Source organism: Bubalus kerabau, chromosome 22, assembly GCF_029407905.1.
Source record: "Bubalus kerabau isolate K-KA32 ecotype Philippines breed swamp buffalo chromosome 22, PCC_UOA_SB_1v2, whole genome shotgun sequence".
NCBI classification, from domain to species: Eukaryota; Metazoa; Chordata; class Mammalia; order Artiodactyla; family Bovidae; genus Bubalus; species Bubalus kerabau.
This window is the reverse complement of record NC_073645.1, coordinates 27353357-27371657: the sequence shown is the minus strand read 5'-3', so window position 1 is coordinate 27371657 and position 18301 is coordinate 27353357. Positions and strand designations below refer to the sequence as shown.

General features: G+C 41.7%; 1 protein-coding gene across 11 annotated transcripts; it reads right to left on the bottom strand.

The window, feature by feature from the left end:
- Positions 1–733: 733 nt before the first annotated feature.
- Positions 734–18056, bottom strand: LOC129636607 (glutathione S-transferase omega-1-like). Of its 11 annotated transcripts, XM_055560105.1 has the most exons (7): positions 17551–18055; positions 16303–16429; positions 14734–14842; positions 9850–10072; positions 7056–7154; positions 1744–1850; positions 734–964 (listed from the first exon to the last, which is right to left on the bottom strand). In XM_055560105.1, the coding sequence occupies exons 2-7, from the start codon at positions 16331–16333 to the stop codon at positions 811–813; spliced, it is 723 nt and encodes a 240-aa protein (XP_055416080.1). In that variant the 5' UTR covers positions 16334–16429; positions 17551–18055; the 3' UTR covers positions 734–810. The 11 variants fall into 11 exon arrangements, with proteins under 11 accessions (XP_055416080.1, XP_055416085.1, XP_055416087.1 ...); XM_055560110.1 differs by lacking the exon at positions 16303–16429 and having other exon boundaries at positions 17551–18053; XM_055560112.1 differs by lacking the exons at positions 9850–10072; positions 17551–18055 and adding an exon at positions 16672–16799.
- Between the last annotated feature and the right edge of the window lie 245 nt (positions 18057–18301).

Here is an 18301-nt window from a genome sequence, read left to right as displayed (position 1 = left end):
TAACAAAGTACCACAAACTGAGTGGCTTAAACACAGAAATTTATTGTCTCAGTTCTGGAGGCCAGAAGTATGAGATCAAGTGTCAGCAGGGTTGATTCCTGCTGAGCTATGATGGAGAATCTGTTCCTGATTGTGAATAACTGTCCTCGTGTGCACATGGTGTTCTCCTTCTGTGTGTATCTGTCTCTTAATTTCCCTTTTTATAAGGATACTAATCATACTGGAGTAGGTCCACATTAAATTACTTCATTTCATTTCATAAAGACCCTACTTCCAAATACAGTCACATTCTGAGATACTGAGAGTGAGGACATCAACCTACAAATTTAGAGGGACAAAATTCAATTCATAGCAATACTTAAAGGATGAACTTTGTGATGAGGAAAAGGAAGAGGATTCCAAGCAGAGGAAAGGCATATGCAGAAGCCATGAGGTCAGAAAAATTTGAAGATCTAATTAAGCAATCATAATGATGTGAACAAGAGATCAGCTATGAGAGGCAAGCACAGGAACAGTCTGAGGTCAGCTCATGATCAGCCCTAAGAATAAGTGCACTGCAGTTTATCATCCAGTCTATCAGCATGGACTGTGATAGCCCTTAGAGTCATTTGAGCATTCTGAGACAGGAAATATGTTTATATTTCTGCAGGAGGGTCTTAAGGAAAGCCCACAGTATAGCCAAATTTGATGTCAAATCAGAGAAGGTGATCCAATAAGACATGAGAACACTTGGTAAAATAAAAGCATGGTATTATTCATATTAGTGAAGCAAAGTATCAGCTATGTCTTCATTGCTGACTCTTGTCTCCATCAGAGACCATAGTCACAGGCCTCGGGGCTGTTCTGCAAGTAGAGGTTGAAGAAACCTTGAAGGGTCTTCACATCGGTGGGGAGGGATGATACTATGGGATCATTCTTCATGGATGCCATCCAGAGCTTTAGATTTGGAGTGTGCTCTACATACCTGCAGGAGATGGAAAGAATGGAGGGATGAACAAGGCTAAGTAGGAAGGCATTGCAAATGCTCCTGTAACTTGCCAGTTTCATATTGTTTTCCTCTAATCTTTTCAATATTTTCAATATTTCTTTAGAAATATTTCTTTAAGATATGCATAACCATAAAATATGAGATTTGGAAGATATTGCAGAGGTCCTTGTTTTGTGGAAGAGGAATCTAAAACTAGAGTGAAGTGAATTGCTCAGTTAACCTAAGAACTTGTCCAAACTGAGAGACTGATATTTTTTTTAAATGAGAAAGTGAAAGACGACCAAGAACATTACATATTTATTACTCTCTGGTCAGATTGTGACTAATGGTAACTGTAAGCTCTAGGAAGTAGGAGTAAGCTAAGGTGGCTGCTAAACTTCAAAACATGGAGTTTGGATAACAATGTGGGACTCTTGCTGGTAAATGGGAGGTGGCATTAGTCACACAATCCTGCCTGACATCGTTATGAAAATGTATATCCTTATGGATTTTTAACCAAGAGGGAAGGAGTAAATCATTTTTCAAATATTTTACTACCTGTCATGGAACTCCCCACCCTTGCCCACCCCCAGAGATGGGAGAAAATCATGAGTATAGGTATAGGACATGCCCTGGAAAGTCAAAGTATCCTTCTTTTGGCTGCTCCCATTAATCTACTTGATGAGATACATTAATTTTGTCCATAAAAAGGTTAGTATATACAATTCCAGTTATCATTATCTTAAATTATGCAAAAAAATATTCAAATGTCTTACTCATTTAACTCCAAGGCTTCTAGCCATTCAAACCAGGGCCAGATGAGGTAATCAATCATAGAAAGAGAATTGCCACCAAAGAAGGTTGTCTTCTTATTAGTCAGCACCTGAACATTAAACAGCATAAGAATACTTCTTATTTCTGCATCTGGTAAGGCAAGTCAAGTAAGTGACAGTAGCAACTTTTGCCCTGACATCGTCAAGTTGGGATTTGTCTGATTATTTTAAGCTTTAGAATCTCTTGGTTTGGGATAATGCAAAACAGTCTATTTTACTGGAAAGGGGAAAAAAGTAAAACAAGCCACAGAATACAAGAACTTTGCAATACACGTACCCAACAAAGGACTGGTATTCAGAATATAGAAAGAACTCCTGGGAATCAATAAGAAAGAGGCAAACAATTCATCGGAAATTTGGGCAAGACTTGAATTTCACAAATGAGAAGTTCCAAATGGCCAATAATCATTTGAAAAAGTGCTCAGCTACATGAGTCATTCAGGAAATGCAAATTAAAATGAAAATGTCATACCACTTCACATCCATCAGAATGGCTAAAAGGAACAAGATGAAATTAGTAACTCTGTGGACCTACTGCTGACAGGAGTATAAATTGGTTTAGCCATTTTTTTAACATTGTCTACTAAAGCTTAGTGCATGCATACTCTATAACCCAGTTATTCTACTTTTTGAAAATGTGAACATATAGTCACTAAAACATAGGTATAAGAATGTTCATCACAGCACTATTTTATAACCCCAAAGTGGAAATGTTTACTGTCCATTAGGACTAAAATGAATAAATTGTGCAGTAGTCATACATTGCCTGGAGAATCCCAGGGACAGAGGAGGCTGTCTATGGGGTTGCACAGAGTCGGACATGACTGAAGCGACTTAGCAGCAGCAGCAGCAGCAGCATACATTGGAACACTATACAAAGTATAGGAATGAACTAACTACATACAATATAGATGAACTTCAGAAACTTGATATTATATGAAAGACGTCAGACCCCAAAGAGTGAATATTATGATTCCATTTGTATGAAGTACAAAAATCATTCAAAACTAATATTCTCTTTCTTGATACGGGTGCCAGTTTCATGGTTGTGTTTACTTTGTAAATTCATCAAGCTATACTCTTACGCTTTGGGTAAATCTCTGCATATAATACTTCAGTAGAAAAGTTTACTTAAAATATATTGGAAATAACTAGATTAATTATTAAACAGATGCCAAGTAAAATTCTTTGAAAACAAAGCACAAAAGTGTATGCCTGAAATTTAAGAAGGTGAATTGTTATTATGGTTTTACAAAGATAAGAACTGAGATTATTATCTAGCTATTTAACACCAAACCATTTTGCCATTTATAAGATATAGTTTTTTTCAGGGCCCTTATAATATTCTGCATTGTAAATAGGTTGTTTATACCTACCTGAGTATGTTTTTGGTCTACCACCAAATTAACCATCTGCATAGTATGAACTGCCTCTCACTTTCTACCTCCCATACTGTTCAGCAGAGTACCTTGAATTATTACTCAGAACGGTACAATGAATCAATATTGTTTGGGGCTGTCCTTAAAACTGTAATGACTGGTAATTATATTGTGCATAATAAAGTAAGTATTATAGCTTCAGTCAGAAGGAAATAACCTCTCAGCAGCCTGAAACATGGAAATGTATTCGTCCTTAACTGGGAGTCTATAAGCACAGATGGGAAGAAACTTATATGCCTCCCAACTAACCCCAAATTTAGCAGGAAGTGTATGGATTTTCTACCGCTCAAAGGGTCAGCACCCTCAGCCTCCACATTGTTCAGGGCCAACTATAGTTGTACACAGAGATTTTTTGAAATCAGGAAACATGATCATCTTCATGTCCATATATATGAAAACTTAGATGAAATGGACAATTTTCAGTAAAAATAGAAATTACCAAAATTGATTTAAGAAAAAATACAACACCCCCCCAAATTAATTACCATTAAAAATTGAACTCTACCCACATAAAAGACACCAGACTCAAATATTTTACAGAAATAGCCAAAACATATCAAATGGTTTCAGAGCTTAGACATCCAGAGAAAGTAACAACTCATTTTATGAGGTGAGAATATCCTTGATATATAAAACCAAATAAAGATACTATTAGAACAAAGTAATCTACTATATAAACAAATACGCAAATATTCTTTAAATATTAACTAATTTTAGAATATATATGAAAACCATTTAAAACAATTAGGTTTTATGCCAGTAATGCTAGCATAGTTCAACACCAGAAAAATCTGTTAGTTATACTATACTCTTCAGTTTAAAGGGAAAAATTTTTTATGAACATTTGAAAAGATGTAATAGAAACAGACAAAGCATTCAATAAAATTGAACACTCATTCATGGCTTGAAAAAAAAAAACAAACAGCAAACTTCAAGACTCAGTTGGTAAAGAATCTGCCTGCAGTGCAGGAGACCCAGGTTTGATCCCTGGGTTGGGAAGATCCCCTGGAGAAGGAAATGGCAACCCACTCGAGTAGTCTTGCCTGGAGAATCCCATGGACAGAGGAGCCTGGCAGGCTACAGTCCATGGGGTCACAAGAGTTGGACACAACTTAGTGACTAAAGAGAGAGAGAGAGTAATAGAACTTTCTTAATGGGAAAAAAAAAAGGGTTTCTGAAATAATCTACAGCAAAATTCATACTTACTGATAAAAGCCTGCATTTCCATATGAAACAGGAACTGTGTCTTCCCTCAGTAAAAACCTAACGCTCAGTGTGAATGGAAGAGGAATTCTCGTGTAAAGGTCCAAATGGCAGTTCTTCTGCAAAGCAGGTAAACCATATCTGGGCTTCCCCAAGTGTCTGTCTAATTCATGGCATCTCTTTGTGGCGGGGAATGTTTATTATATAATATTAAGTAGAAAAAAGAACACGAATGATTTATGCTCTGATTATGGTTAGGATCTGATAGAGTGCCTGATGAACTATGGAATGAGGTTCATGACATTGTACAGGAGACAGGGATCAAGACCATCCCCATGGAAAAGAAATGCAAAAAAGCAAAATGGCTGTCTGGGGAGGCCTTACAAATAGCTGTGAAAAGAAGAGAGGTGAAAAGCAAAGGAGAAAAGGAAAGATATAAGCATCTGAATGCAGAGTTCCAAAGAATAGCAAGAAGAGATAAGAAAGCCTTCCTCAGCGATCAGTGCAAAGAAATAGAGGAAAACAAGAGAATGGGAAAGACTAGAGATCTCTTCAAGAAAACTAGAGATCTCTTCAAGAAAACTAGAGATACCAAGGGAACATTTCATGCAAAGATGGGCTCAATAAAGGACAGAAATGGTATGGACCTAACAGAAGCAGAAGATATTAAGAAGAGATGGCAAGAATACACAGAAGAACTGTACAAAAAAGATCTTCACGACCCAGATAATCACGATGGTGTGATCACTCACCTAGAGCCAAACATCCTGGAATGTGAAGTCAAGTGGGCCTTAGAAAGCATCACTACGAACAAAGCTAGTGGAGGTGATAGAATTCCAGTTGAGCTATTCCAAATCCTGAAAGATGATGCTGTGAAAGTGCTGCACTCAATATGCCAGCAAATTTGGAAAACTCAGCAGTGGCCACAGGACTGGAAAAGGTCAGTTTTCATTCCAATCCCAAAGAAAGGCAATGCCAAAGAATGCTCAAACTACCGCACAATTGCACTCATCTCACATGCTAGTAAAGTAATGCTCAAAATTCTCCAAGCCAGGCTTCAGCAATATGTGAACCGTGAACTTCCTGATGTTCAAGCTGGTTTTAGAAAAGGCAGAGGAACCAGAGATCAAATTGCCAACATCCGCTGGATCATGGAAAAAGCAAGAGAGTTCCAGAAAAACATCTATTTCTGCTTTATTGACTATGCCAAAGCCTTTGTGTGGATCACAATAAACAGTGGAAAATTCTGAAAGAGATGGGAATACCAGACCACCTGATCTGCCTCTTGAGAAATTTGTATGCAGGTCAGGAAGCAACAGTTAGAACTGGACATGGAACAACAGACTGATTCCAAATAGGAAAAGGAGTACATCAAGGCTGTATACTGTCACCCTGCTTATTTAACTTCTATGCAGACTACATCATGAGAAACGCTGGACTGGAAGAAACACAAGCTGGAATCAAGGTTGCCGGGAAAAATATCAATAACCTCAGATATGCAGATGACACCACCTTACGGCAGAAAGTGAAGAGGAACTAAAAAGCTTCTTGATGAAAGTGAAAGAGGAGAGTGAAAAAGTTGGCTTAAAGCTCAACATTCAGAAAATGAAGATCATGGCATCCGGTCCCATCACTTCATGGGAAATAGATGGGGAAACAGTGGAAACAGTGTCAGACTTTATTTTTCTGGGCTCCAAAATCACTGCAGATGGTGACTGCAGCCATGAAATTAAGAGACGCTTACTCCTTGGAAGGAAAGTTATGACCAACCTAGATAGCATATTCAAAAGCAGAGACATTACTTTGCAAACAAAGGTCCGTCTAGTCAAGGCTATGGTTTTTCCTGTGGTCATGTATGGATATGAGAGTTGGACTGTGAAAAAGGCTGAGCGCCGAAGAATTGATGCTTTTGAACTGTGGTGTTGGAGAAGACTCTTGAGAGTCCCTTGGGCTGCAAGGAGATCCAACCCATCCATTCGGAAGGAGATCAGCCCTGGGATTTCTTTGGAAGGAATGATGCTAAAGCTGAAACTCCAGTACTCTGGCCACCTCATACGAAGAGTTGACTCATTGGAAAAGATTCTAATTCTGGGAGGGATTGGGGGCAGGAGGAGAAGGGGACGACAGAGGATGAGATGGCTGGATGGCATCACTGACTCAATGGACGTGAGTCTGAGTGAACTCCGGGAGTTGGTGATGGACAGGGAGGCCTGGCGTGCTGCAATTCATGGGGTCGCAAAGAGTCGGACACAACTGAGTGACTGATCTGATCTGATCTGATCTGAATGTTTAAAAATATACATAGAACAAGCATAGAAAAATTAAAACAGGTGACAAACTGTGGAAATGTGGGTGACATTTTTCCTTGATATTTTAATGTCAATGCAATAAAATGTTCTAAAAGCAAGTCCATGACAAAACATTTTTAGGTGTTTTCATTTATATCCTAAACACAACAGCTTATAGCTATCTGTTGTAAACTAAAATTTCCTTTTTGGTGTTATTGCTAATTACCTTAAAGTGATTTTGGAGATGGGAATATTAAAAAAAAGAATAGAAGAAAAAGATGGATACCATGTATTACTCCCATAAAATCAAGAAGGGGTTGATTACCTCCTCCAGCTTGCTGAATTCTTTATGCAGTTCTTCTTCTAGGCCAGAGCAATCTTCCTTATTTTGCTTTCTAAGAAAGCTTACCATCAAAGATGGTACCTAGACAGAGAAAAATTTCTTAGTTTATCAGTGTGAAGCTAACGATATCAGCCCCTTCATATAAAAGCACCACAGAACCCTTATAGTCCCAGAGTCAGGGTGTTCTGGAAACTTTAGTTTCTGTACTCATAGAGGTCGGGTACTGATCTTAAAAACAGTTTTGTGGCCTAAGATGCTGTAAGAGTCAAGATTTTATAAGGAGCTATTAGGAGAAGCCATCTTGTTGAGTTTGAGTCAAACATACCTTGAAAGGACACTGATAGAATTGTTGCTCATTGAATTGTTGAGAGGCGGAACAAACAGGTCTGGAACTGAACTGGACCATTCCAAAATCATGCTGGAAATGGACCTGATGGGAAGCATTCTTTGCCACCAGTGAACTGAGCACTCAGTGCTACAGTTTGTGCCCCTGCCAGATGCTGGACTATAAAGTTAGTGATGCCAGGCTGGAATTGAATCTTGCAATCACTCCAGCTCCTGAAAGCCAGGAGCTCTGCCACCAGTCACTCTCATCAGCAGAACTGGTGCCCCACCCCATGCCTACTTCTCCACATGTCTCATTTCTGAACTGAACCCTAGCATGTGTGCATGTGAGAGGAAGAGCCTAGGTCCCAGGCCTTGGCACCAGCTGCAAAGAGAGCTGGGAAGGAGATTTTCCTGATCTCTACCTTGGGACAACCATGAGAAGACAGCTCAAAGTGGTTGACAACCTGAAGACTTGACAGGTGTAGCTGCAGATGCTTTAATGCTTGTGGTGGAGGTGTTTGTGTTTTAATGCTCAGTCTTTGGTATTGTCTCACTGCAAGAGACAGAAATCCACTTGTCCCAGTGTAAGTAAACAAGCCCTTGTAAAAGTACAGGAGAATGTCCAGAAAGCCTATCCATGTTGGTACAGCTTGCCTTCATTGGAACTGAAGGTTTGCAGGCAGCCGTTCCTTCTACATTTCCATCTGGGTCTGGATGGTCTTTCATCTCTGCTTCTCCTTGAATGTCTGTTTCATATTATTTGCCAAATGTCAATTCCCTTTGCAATGTTCTTAACCTCTGCTTCCCTAAAAATTCTTTTTGTGTGTGTCTTTGGTTTGTTAGGTCTCCGGTGATATAAACATACAGATCCAAAATCTCAACACCTTTATTGTCTTAGTTTGTGTCTCATTCCCAAGTTCTCAGGAAAATAATTATTGGTCTGGGGTACAGCTGGGGGCATTTCTGGCTTGCTGAGCTGTGGTCAGGGGGATGGGGTCATGTGGTACTTAAGCCCACCTCTTCTCTGGGTGTGAGCAGGGAAGAAACGGTGGGCGTCTCCAGCTGTTAGCGCCTTTTCTTTCTAGACAGTACAAGGAATCTCAGTATTATGATTCTTTAATTCTCCAATATCTTTCTTGTAAACACCATATTCCCTGTCTATCATCTTCAACAGTGGAAATCTCTAGCATTCTTTCACTCTCATTCTGCTAAGCCAGCCAATTCCCTCTTCCTTCTCCACTGGTTTTTCCATTTTCAGTGTTTCCTTAAACAATATGTTCTCCCTACAAGTCTCACTTTCTAGATGTTTTTTTTTTTTACCATTTCTTTCCCTAGAGACAAGATGTTTCCTATTATGCTGACATATATCCTAATGAACTAACAGAATTATACAGACATTATATAGATATAACCTGATGTGGTTATTCACATTGTCTGCTGTTGGTCATTTCTTTTTTAATACTAATTGTTTGAACTAATCTAATTGAATTAATACTGATGCTAATTCAAACACAGAAAGTTCTTCTACGGGAATGCCATTACTCAGCCCATAAGGAGCTGTTGCCAACACACAGGAGATGCTCATAGATAAACACTGTGCTAGAAGAACAAGAGCTAACACTGAGTGTTTACCATGTATCGGACTTCAGGTGTTTCATATTAACTGATTTTTTTTCAGTGACACAGGAACCCTTATTATACTCATTTTATACATGAGCTGAGGTACAGAGGTAAATAATAAGTAACTTGCTTAGAGTCACACAGCTAAGAAGTGGCAGGGCTGGTGACAAGCCTAGGCAGTGAGCCAGCAGTAATGGAAACACGGCCCTCCTCCTCAGAAGCTCACAGCCCTGATACAACACACAGGCATACAACTTACATATAAGAAGGCAGCAGTCCCCACAGAGGAAAGTTAGCACATGTGGGAACACAGAGCTGGGCACTAACAAGCTTCTGGAAGACAGCAGTCTCCGGACAGGTACAGTGGTTCCTTAGTGTTTGCTGGGGGTGGCAGGGTAGGGGTGGAGGTGGGGTTGGGTTCCAGGACACCCCGCCCCCAGATAGGAAAATCTGAATGCTCAACCCCCTTATATAAATTGGCACAGTATAGTCAGCCCTCAGCCTCTATGGTTCCACTCATACAGGAGTGCAGACTGCACAAAAGAGAACCTGAGACAACCAGGCAAAGTGAGAAGGGGGAAGAGTCTTCTAGAAAGACTAGAGCAGAAGGTAGCAAGTCTGGGAAAAATTTCAGCATGACAAGAATATAAAGTGTTAGGAAAGTAAAAAGGATTCAGATCATGAAAGGGTGCACAGGACATGTCCGAGCTGGCAAGAGCATAATCCTGTTTCTTTCCCTTCCAAATCACTGAACCTAGAGTGACAGCGCTGATTCAGCTTTAAAAACAAAGACATTTTCAATAGGAGCTGAAATTGCTTAAACACGCACCTTAGAAAAGGACTCAAAGACCATCTTTTGGCAAGCTTTCTCATAGGGGTCACCTGGCAACAGCTTCTTCCCTGGATATGCTTCATCCAGGTACTCACAAGTGATGGCAGATTCATAGATCAACTGACCCAGACTGGTTTCCAGAACCGGCACTAGGCCTAAGGGATTCTTCTTGAAAAACCACTCAGGCTTATTTTTCAGGTTGATGTTGATGACTTCATGCCTGAAAAACACATGATGGTCCAGTGTTTAGGGACACAGCGACTCCAATTCCAGGGGCATGGGTTCCATCCCTGGTCTAGGAACTAGGATCCCTTGTGCTGCTGGGCGGGCAAAAAATAATAGCAAAAGGCAGCCTGAAAGGAAGAGGTGGAGTTAGAGACTAAGACTTACTGCTTGATGCCTCCTGGTTGGGGGGAGATGATGTAGTTCAGAGGGAAGAAATGCATTTTTTTTTTTTTTTTGGCATTAAATTAGGATTTATTCACGTGACAACTGGGATTCTGCAGTGCTCCCTCACTCTCTCTGGGCTAGGCCAACCATCCTGGTAGCTACAGCCTTCATCTAACAACCACTGGAAAAGCATGTTTTATGCATTTCTTCCCTCTGAACTACATCATCTCCCCCCAACCAGGAGGCATCAAGCAGTAAGTCTTAGTCTCTAACTCCACCTCTTCCTTTCAGGCTGCCTTTTGCTATTATTTTTTGCCCGCCCAGCAGCACAAGGGATCCTAGTTCCTAGACCAGGGATGGAACCCATGCCCCTGGAATTGGAGTCGCTGTGTCCCTAAACACTGGACCATCAGAAAGTTCCTACAGCTGCTGCTTAGATGTCAGTCCCTCCCGTGTCCTGAGCTGTGATTTATCTAGGTTCCCAACCTCCAGTGTCTGTGATTAACCCATCTTCCTGATTCTTAGGATTTACAGATTATCAACTATAGAAAATTACCCTCTCCTTCTGGAACTCGATTTGTGTCACATCTCCTCACTCCATCCTCCAACTTGTGTAACGTCTTTCCCTTAGTTTCTATTTCTCTGTCCCTGGGCTCCATCTGTGTAGCTTCTTCACATCTACTTCCATTTCATAAAAGACATTCACATAAAAGACAGTGAAGACAGTAACATTTTTCTTGTATTCCTGAATAAAATGTCAACAGTCTCATCACCCACTTAGCTGATCAGACCCCAAAATTTGGAGTCAGCGTGGCCTTGATTCCTTCCCCCTGCCCCCTCTTCCCCAAATCGCACAGATCACCAAGACCTGTCAGCTAGACCTTCAAATCACAGTCTGGCTTCATCTGCTTCTCAGCTTTAACACTGCCACCTCGTCCAAGACATCATCTGCCACCTGGACCTCTACGGTAGTCCCATTGGCCCGTCTGCTTCCACTATGGCCTCCCTACAGTCAGTCACTCTACTCGTGCCTGTGTACTCAGCTGCTAAGTCGTGTCAGAATCTTTGCAACCCCATGGCCATGGACCTGTCCATGGGATTTCCCAGGTAAGAATACTGGAGTGGGTTACCTTTTCCTTTTCCAGGGGATCTTCCAGACACAGGGATTGAACCAGTATCTCCTACATTGGCAGGTGAATTCTTTACCACTGAGCCACCTGAGCAGTCCCCACTCTCCATATACAAAGGTAAGTTGAATGAGGCCACCCTCCTGCTTATTTACAATTGCTCCTCACTGCAATGCGGATAAACTCTGAACCCCTTTTTATGCCATGTGATCTGGCCCTAGGTTACCTGTCACATCTGTTTCCTATGACTTTTGCGTTGGTCATTATGATCTGACCACACTGGCCTTTTTTATATCTCTTGAATTACTTTCTTCATTAAACTTAAGATATGCATCTGAAATTACTTTGCTAACTTAATTACATATTTGTTATGTCACCTCCTTAGAATGTAAGCTCCATGAAAGCAGTGATGTGCTTGTGTGTCTTGGTCATATTCATAAACAAACATGTAAATGAGCAAAGTTTTAAATAGATTCAAATGGTATGAGGATATATAAACATTTTTGGATAGGTACTCAACACACATTGGTTGAATAAATAAGTGGAAATTCTTCAAGATTGTCAATTAGATATTCCATTTGGGACTAAAAATATCTGAGCCAACTAATTGAGTTTGTTCAGGTCTCACTACAAAGGAATCAACATGGTATTAATAAAATTCAGTTTCTTTTGCTAATCTGAATAGAAAGTTCATCAATTTTTACAAGAATATTAAGGAATCCAAAAAATTCATCCACAAAATAAGCTTTCAGATTAAATTTCCATGCATTGATTTTTTTTAAATGGCATATGAGTAAATTACACTAAATAAACCCATAAAGAAGAAACAGGTGAAGTCTGAGCTATATTGATCATTTTTAGATCTGATTTCTGTCCTGCCTGAAAGATTTAGGGGAAACAAGAGGAAGGGAAGGTTCATATAATTGTTAAAGTCAGGTCTGAGGTCCATATCATTGTCAAAGCTGGAAAAGTGTTCAATAGAACCGATTAGTTACTCAGAAATAATACACCCCAACGTCTTTTGTTCCTTTATCCCCATCCACCTGAGTAGCTACAAAATCATTTAGCTTGAGGATTAAATACACAATCCTACCCTCTCTCCCATAGAAAGAAAGGAATAGCCAGAATGAACAGTGGCGTTTGTGTGTATGTATTAAAGGGTTTGTCTGCTGACAGATTACTGTACACTCATATACAAGCCACTGCAAGAATAATGAGGCTCTCTGCCAAGGAATTATCAAGATTTCTGAAATTTCATACTATGAAAAGAAAAGGTAAATTCTGGGTTTTTGTAATAAGGTTCTCAGAACACATATGCATTTTGGTAATCTGGCATGATGAGCCAACAGGGTAACATACCTGCTGCAACAAGTTGGAAGATGTGCCTTTCAGAGAAAACCAGGCTTTAGTAGATTCTATAATGATCCAACCAGTCAATCCTAAAGGAAATCAGTCCTAAATATTCATTGGAAGGACTGATGGTGAAGCTGAAACTCCAGTACTTTGGCCACCTGATGCGAAGAACTGACTCATTGGGAAAGACCCTGATACTGGGAAAAATTCAAGGCAGGAGAAGGGGACGACAGTGGATGAGATGGTTGGATGGTATCACTGATGCAACGGACATGAGTTTGAGTAGGCTCTGGGAGTTGGTGATGGATAGGGAAGCCTAGCATGCTGCAGTCCTTGGGGTCGCAAAGTTGGACACAACTGAGTGACTGAACTGAACTGATAATGCTGTACAGTCAGCGTGCATGCATGCTAAGTCGCTTCAGTCATGTCTGACTCTTTGCAAGCCTAAGGACTGTAGCCCGCCAGGCTTCTCTGTCCATAGGGATTCTCCAGGCAAGAATATGGAGTGGGTTGCCATGCCCTCCTCCAGAGGATCTTCCTGACTAAGGGATCGAATCCGCATCTCTAAGTTTCCTACACTGGCAGGCAGTTTCTTTACCACTAGTGCCACCTGAGAAGCCCCATAGTAAAGTCAGCTACCACTCTAATCAAAGTCCCCTGGGACTAAAAACTAATCCATGAACATAGTAGACCTCTGTTGTCTGCACTGCCCAGCAGCTGTTACCACCCTTCACCCACCATACACACATTTTTATAGTAAATCAATCCCGTTTCCCTTTGGAAAACTGTGCCAGTAAGATAGGGTTGTTTTCAACCTAGAAGTCCAGAGGGGCACTCACCCAGGACTTGGTGCCCTCAAATCCAGCTGTGTCTTAATGCTGAATTTTTCTTTTTAAAAAAATTAATTTAATTTTTGGTTGCACTGAGCCTTTGTTGCTGTGAAAAGGCTTTCTCTAGTTGTAGAGAGTGGGAGTTACACTCTAGTTTTGGAGTTACACTCTAGATTCTTCAATTGTATGAGCACAAGATATGTCTTTTTTCAATCCAACTGAATTGGATATCTGTTAATTGCAACAAGAGATTCTGACTAATACAGTAAATATTATGATATTTAGATAAGACAATGTTTTGATAAGTGTTACTAAATGTTGAATATTTTACTATGTGTTCAGAATCAGTTTCACCCAGAATATGATGGAAATCTTACTGAAGTGATGACTAATTGATAAATAATGTGTTTTTTTTTTACCCTTTGGAATATATCTTACCTTTTTTAGGGAAAAGGAATTGCCTGCTTAATTCTCCCCCTAGAAGACTAAAAGTAGTTTATACATTCTAAGCATATAGATAGAAAATTTCTTTGGAATGGAAACTATCTCTTAAAACTTCCACACCACATATATCTAATGTTTGTTCAACATATTCCAAAGGTCACTCTAAGGGAGAAGGTTCCAGTGGCTCTTCAGTGTCAGAGAAAAGCCAATGACTTGCAGATTTCTTGTGGAAAATGCCTATGTCAATAACCTTGCTGTGTGGCTTCCCCAAAGCATGAATTTTTAGGCATAGACACTTTATTTGCTTCAACCAATAACCCAAACTCTAGCAATATGCTCAGTACAATTAACTCAGCACTCTACCCAGAGTCAAGGGCAGGACTCTAGACTGGGATATAGGGCAATATAGCACGACTCAGGGATCTGCCAGACCTCAAAGAGCTACTGCTTGTGAGTACAATTGCTGTGATCTCTGCGCACCACGAGCTTTACTGGAGGTCTAGCTTTTCTTATCCATAAAATGGCTAATCTAAAGGGACTGTCCCAGACTGGTGGAGTCTGTGGCATTGGCCCCCCGCCCCCACCTCGGGGATAGGATCCCTAAGTTGCTCTATCTCGGAAAGGCTGAAAATAGTTTATTTTGCAGTAAAGGGGTCCTGCCAGAGTTTCCCACTGAGGCCTTCCTCAGCAGCTGGTTCATGGCCAAATCGGGGAGCAGCCCCCTCCTTGGTCCTCACCGGATTCCCTTGGCCCTCAGGACCAGGAGCGTCCTCTTGGCGTAAGGACAGAACCTCATGCTGTAGACACGGATCAGGCCCTCGGGGACGGGCCCCGGGGGCGCGCTTCCTGCGGGGAGAAGCGGACGCAGTTACAACCCAGAGAGTGGCAGGGACCCCCAGCCTCCAGCTGTTCCCCGGACCCAGCGGTGGAGAGGTCCCGTGCGCTGCGGCCCCGGCCTCTTTCCCCGGACGGGTGCCTTCCCAGGAGGTTCAGCCGCACCCCGACCCGCGGCCGAGGGTCGCCCAGATCCCCGCTGCAGATCGCGGAGGGCAGCCTCACCCTTCCCCAGGCTTCTGACCGTTCCGCCGGACATTGCAGCGCAGCACAGGCCGAGCTCCCAATGGAGTTCAAAGTTCAACCAGGAAGTCGGTCGCCCCTCCCCTATTTTTCTCAGAAATGCCAGGGTGGGGCAGCCGTCAGCCCGCCCTGGGCTGTGTGCACAGGGACCCGCGCTGCCCGGGCGCTGAAAGGAAACCTGAGCGCAGAAGCCCTTGGGCGACCCGACCCAGCGCGCAGGCGGATTCCCCACCCTCTCCAAGAAGGGAGACCCAACTACCGCAGCCTGGGCGCCTGGAGGGAGATCACAGCCAATATTCCCACTGCAGGCGCCTTTGCAGTACATGTGAAAACTGTAGTCTTAAACTCACCCTCTCTGAGCCTGTTTCTTCTGCAGTATGGTTGTTGGAAGGATTCAATTTTTACTAAGTTCTTAATACATAGTAGGAACTCAATAAATTGAGGTTTATTATGACTACTATAAGACGGATCAATTACAGGAAAATAAGTAGATACTCTCTGTTGCAACTGCTTACCTTTACTGTAAAAACTTTCATTATTTACATCTTTCTATCCAGAGAAATGATGCTCACATGTTGCTTTCTCAATTTTCTTGTACACATTGCCTTTCACAAAAAGCAAATACTTGTCTAATATACAGAAGGTCATTGATACGTTTACTTAATAAATGGAGTAATTTCCAATATGCTGTATAATCTTTTTCCATGTTTAAAGATCCTAGAAAACCTACTTCATGGGTGAACATTTTAGCGAGATGAGAAAAGTCATCTTTCAGATATCACAGAGCTTGGCTACAACCCAAGAAAAGCTGAGAAGCTGGGAGTGAGATGAACTCTTTTTGGAAAATAAATGTCCTTTGTTGTTTTGTTTTCCTGTGGATGGTTCTGGACAGGTTTTGGGTTTTAGAGCTCCATAAACTCGAATAGACCTTTGCTCTTTTGACCTTTAAGACAAGCTGAGATCTACAAAGGGATAAAACCTCAAGGTGAGGATTAGGCTTAATCTGTCCAGGACTGGTCTAGTGATGATGGGATGGAGATTTGCAAGGAAAGAAAGTTGAAAGAGCTAAAGTGGGTTTAGGAGGATTGCACGCTTCCTAAAAATGGTGAAACACACTTCTTATCATCTTTGGAAGCTCAGGGCTGCTCCTTGCATCACTGATTAGATTAAAAATTATGGGTCTTAGATTTTATTTCTAATATCAAAAATCATTCACAGTGAGAACTCACCCATTTTCCTCAATTGTCCCTCCAAGTCCATTTTCTGGGATAGTCTGTCTTTCACCTTCCAGACTAAGAAAGAAAGAGCACTCCTCTTCCTGTGATCTGCACGGTGTAGCGGTCACGGCATCTCCACCTGAATACCAGCCACAGATATTCCCCAGAAACCCAGTTAGAGACCTCCATTTTCATCTAAAACCCAGTCAGATTGCAGAGATAAGACATGCTTTTCCACTGCTTTTTCAATTTGATTTTGTTCAGTTTCTCCTTTGCTCTAGCAAAGGGCAGGTTCGACTTCCCAGGTCATGGCTGATTCCAGCCCAGATCAGTATCTCTTTCCTAGAGTTCACATTTCTTCTCACCTTCTGCCTCACCTACCTGCCATTTACTCTGGGAGCAGTAGCAAGATTTGCCTCTTCACCTTCTTTTCTAGTGATGGCTTTAAAATGCTCAAGTTGTAGTTAAATGAATATTGTGTTTTCTGTGGGTGGGGTGGGGGTGTAGGGAGGGCTTGATGGAACACAAATGAGTCAACTAGTGAGGGAGTGGCAACAGAAACTATCCCGAGCCTAAGAAGTACTTAAGAAGAAAGTTTGACTGTTGTCCAAGCCACTTCTCTCAGTGGCTCAGCAATGTGGGATTTTGTCAGCCAATCAGTGCAGACCCTTAACACCAAGAACCACCTGTGTTTGGCACTCACATTTCAGCAAAGAAATTCTTCAGAGCAGAAACACATAGCTCCACTCCTTCCTCATCCCATGTCAGCAAAGTGCATCACCATCTCTGATTGTGATAATCAGACTCCCAGGAGCATCCTGGATTCTTCCTTCTCTCTTACCCCTCTTTATCAATCCATCACCAAAGCCCATAGCTGTTGTTGTTATTGTTTTTCATATTTATGTATTTGGCTGTGCCAGGTCTCAGTTGCAACATGCGGGATCTTTGATCTTCACTGTGGCATGTGGGGTCTTCAGTTGTGGCTTACAAACTCTGAGATGCAGCATGTGGGGTTAGTTCCCTGACTAGGGACCAAACCCAGGCCCCCTGCACTAGGAACAGAGTCTTCTTCACTGGACCACCAGGGAAGTCCTGACATAGGTTTTTACCTTTAAAATATTTTTAACACATTGCCTCCTCAATGTGTTAAAAATATTTTAAACACGCAGGCTTTCAACTGGGGGTGATTTTGCCCCGCCCCCCTCCACAATGGAACATTTGACAATATCCAAAGACATTTTAAAAAATTATCTTACTTACTTATTTTTGGCTGTGCTGGATCTTTGTTGCTGCTCAGGCTTTTCTCTAGTTGCAACAAGTGGGGGATGCTCTCTAATTTCAGTACACAGGTTTCTCATTGCGGTGGCTTCTGTTGCAGAGCTTGTACTCCAAGGTGTCGAGGCTTCAGTAGTTGTCACACATGGGCTCAGTAGTTGCTGCTCCCTGGCTTAGTTGCTCTGAAGCATGTGCAATCTTCCCTGATAAGGGATCAAGCCCATTTCTCTTGCATTGGCAAGCGGATTCTTTACCATTGAGTCACCAGGGAAGTCCCCATAGACATTTTTGATTGTCACAACAGTAGAGGTGCTACTAACAGGGATGCTGCTAAACATCCTGCAATGAGACTTACCCCCATATCCAGTCCCAGATGCCAGTAGTGCTCAGCTTGACAACCCTGCTTTGCTTCCCTTGTTAGAATCATGAAATCAACTCCTAACAGACCTTCCTATTTCTATTCTCCTCACTCTCCTACCCAATTGATAATCCTCCAGCCAGAATGATCTTTTATAAACATAAATCTTATCTTGTCATTCCTCTAAACCGTTTAATGTCTTCCCCGGAGAAGGCAATGGCACTCCACTCCAGTACTCTTGCCTGGAAAATCCCATGGACGGAGGAGCCTGGTAGGCTGCAGTCCATGAGGTCACGAAGAGTCGGATACAACTGAGCGACTTCCCTTTCACTTTTCACTTTCATGCATTGGAGAAGGAAATGGCAACCCACTCTAGTG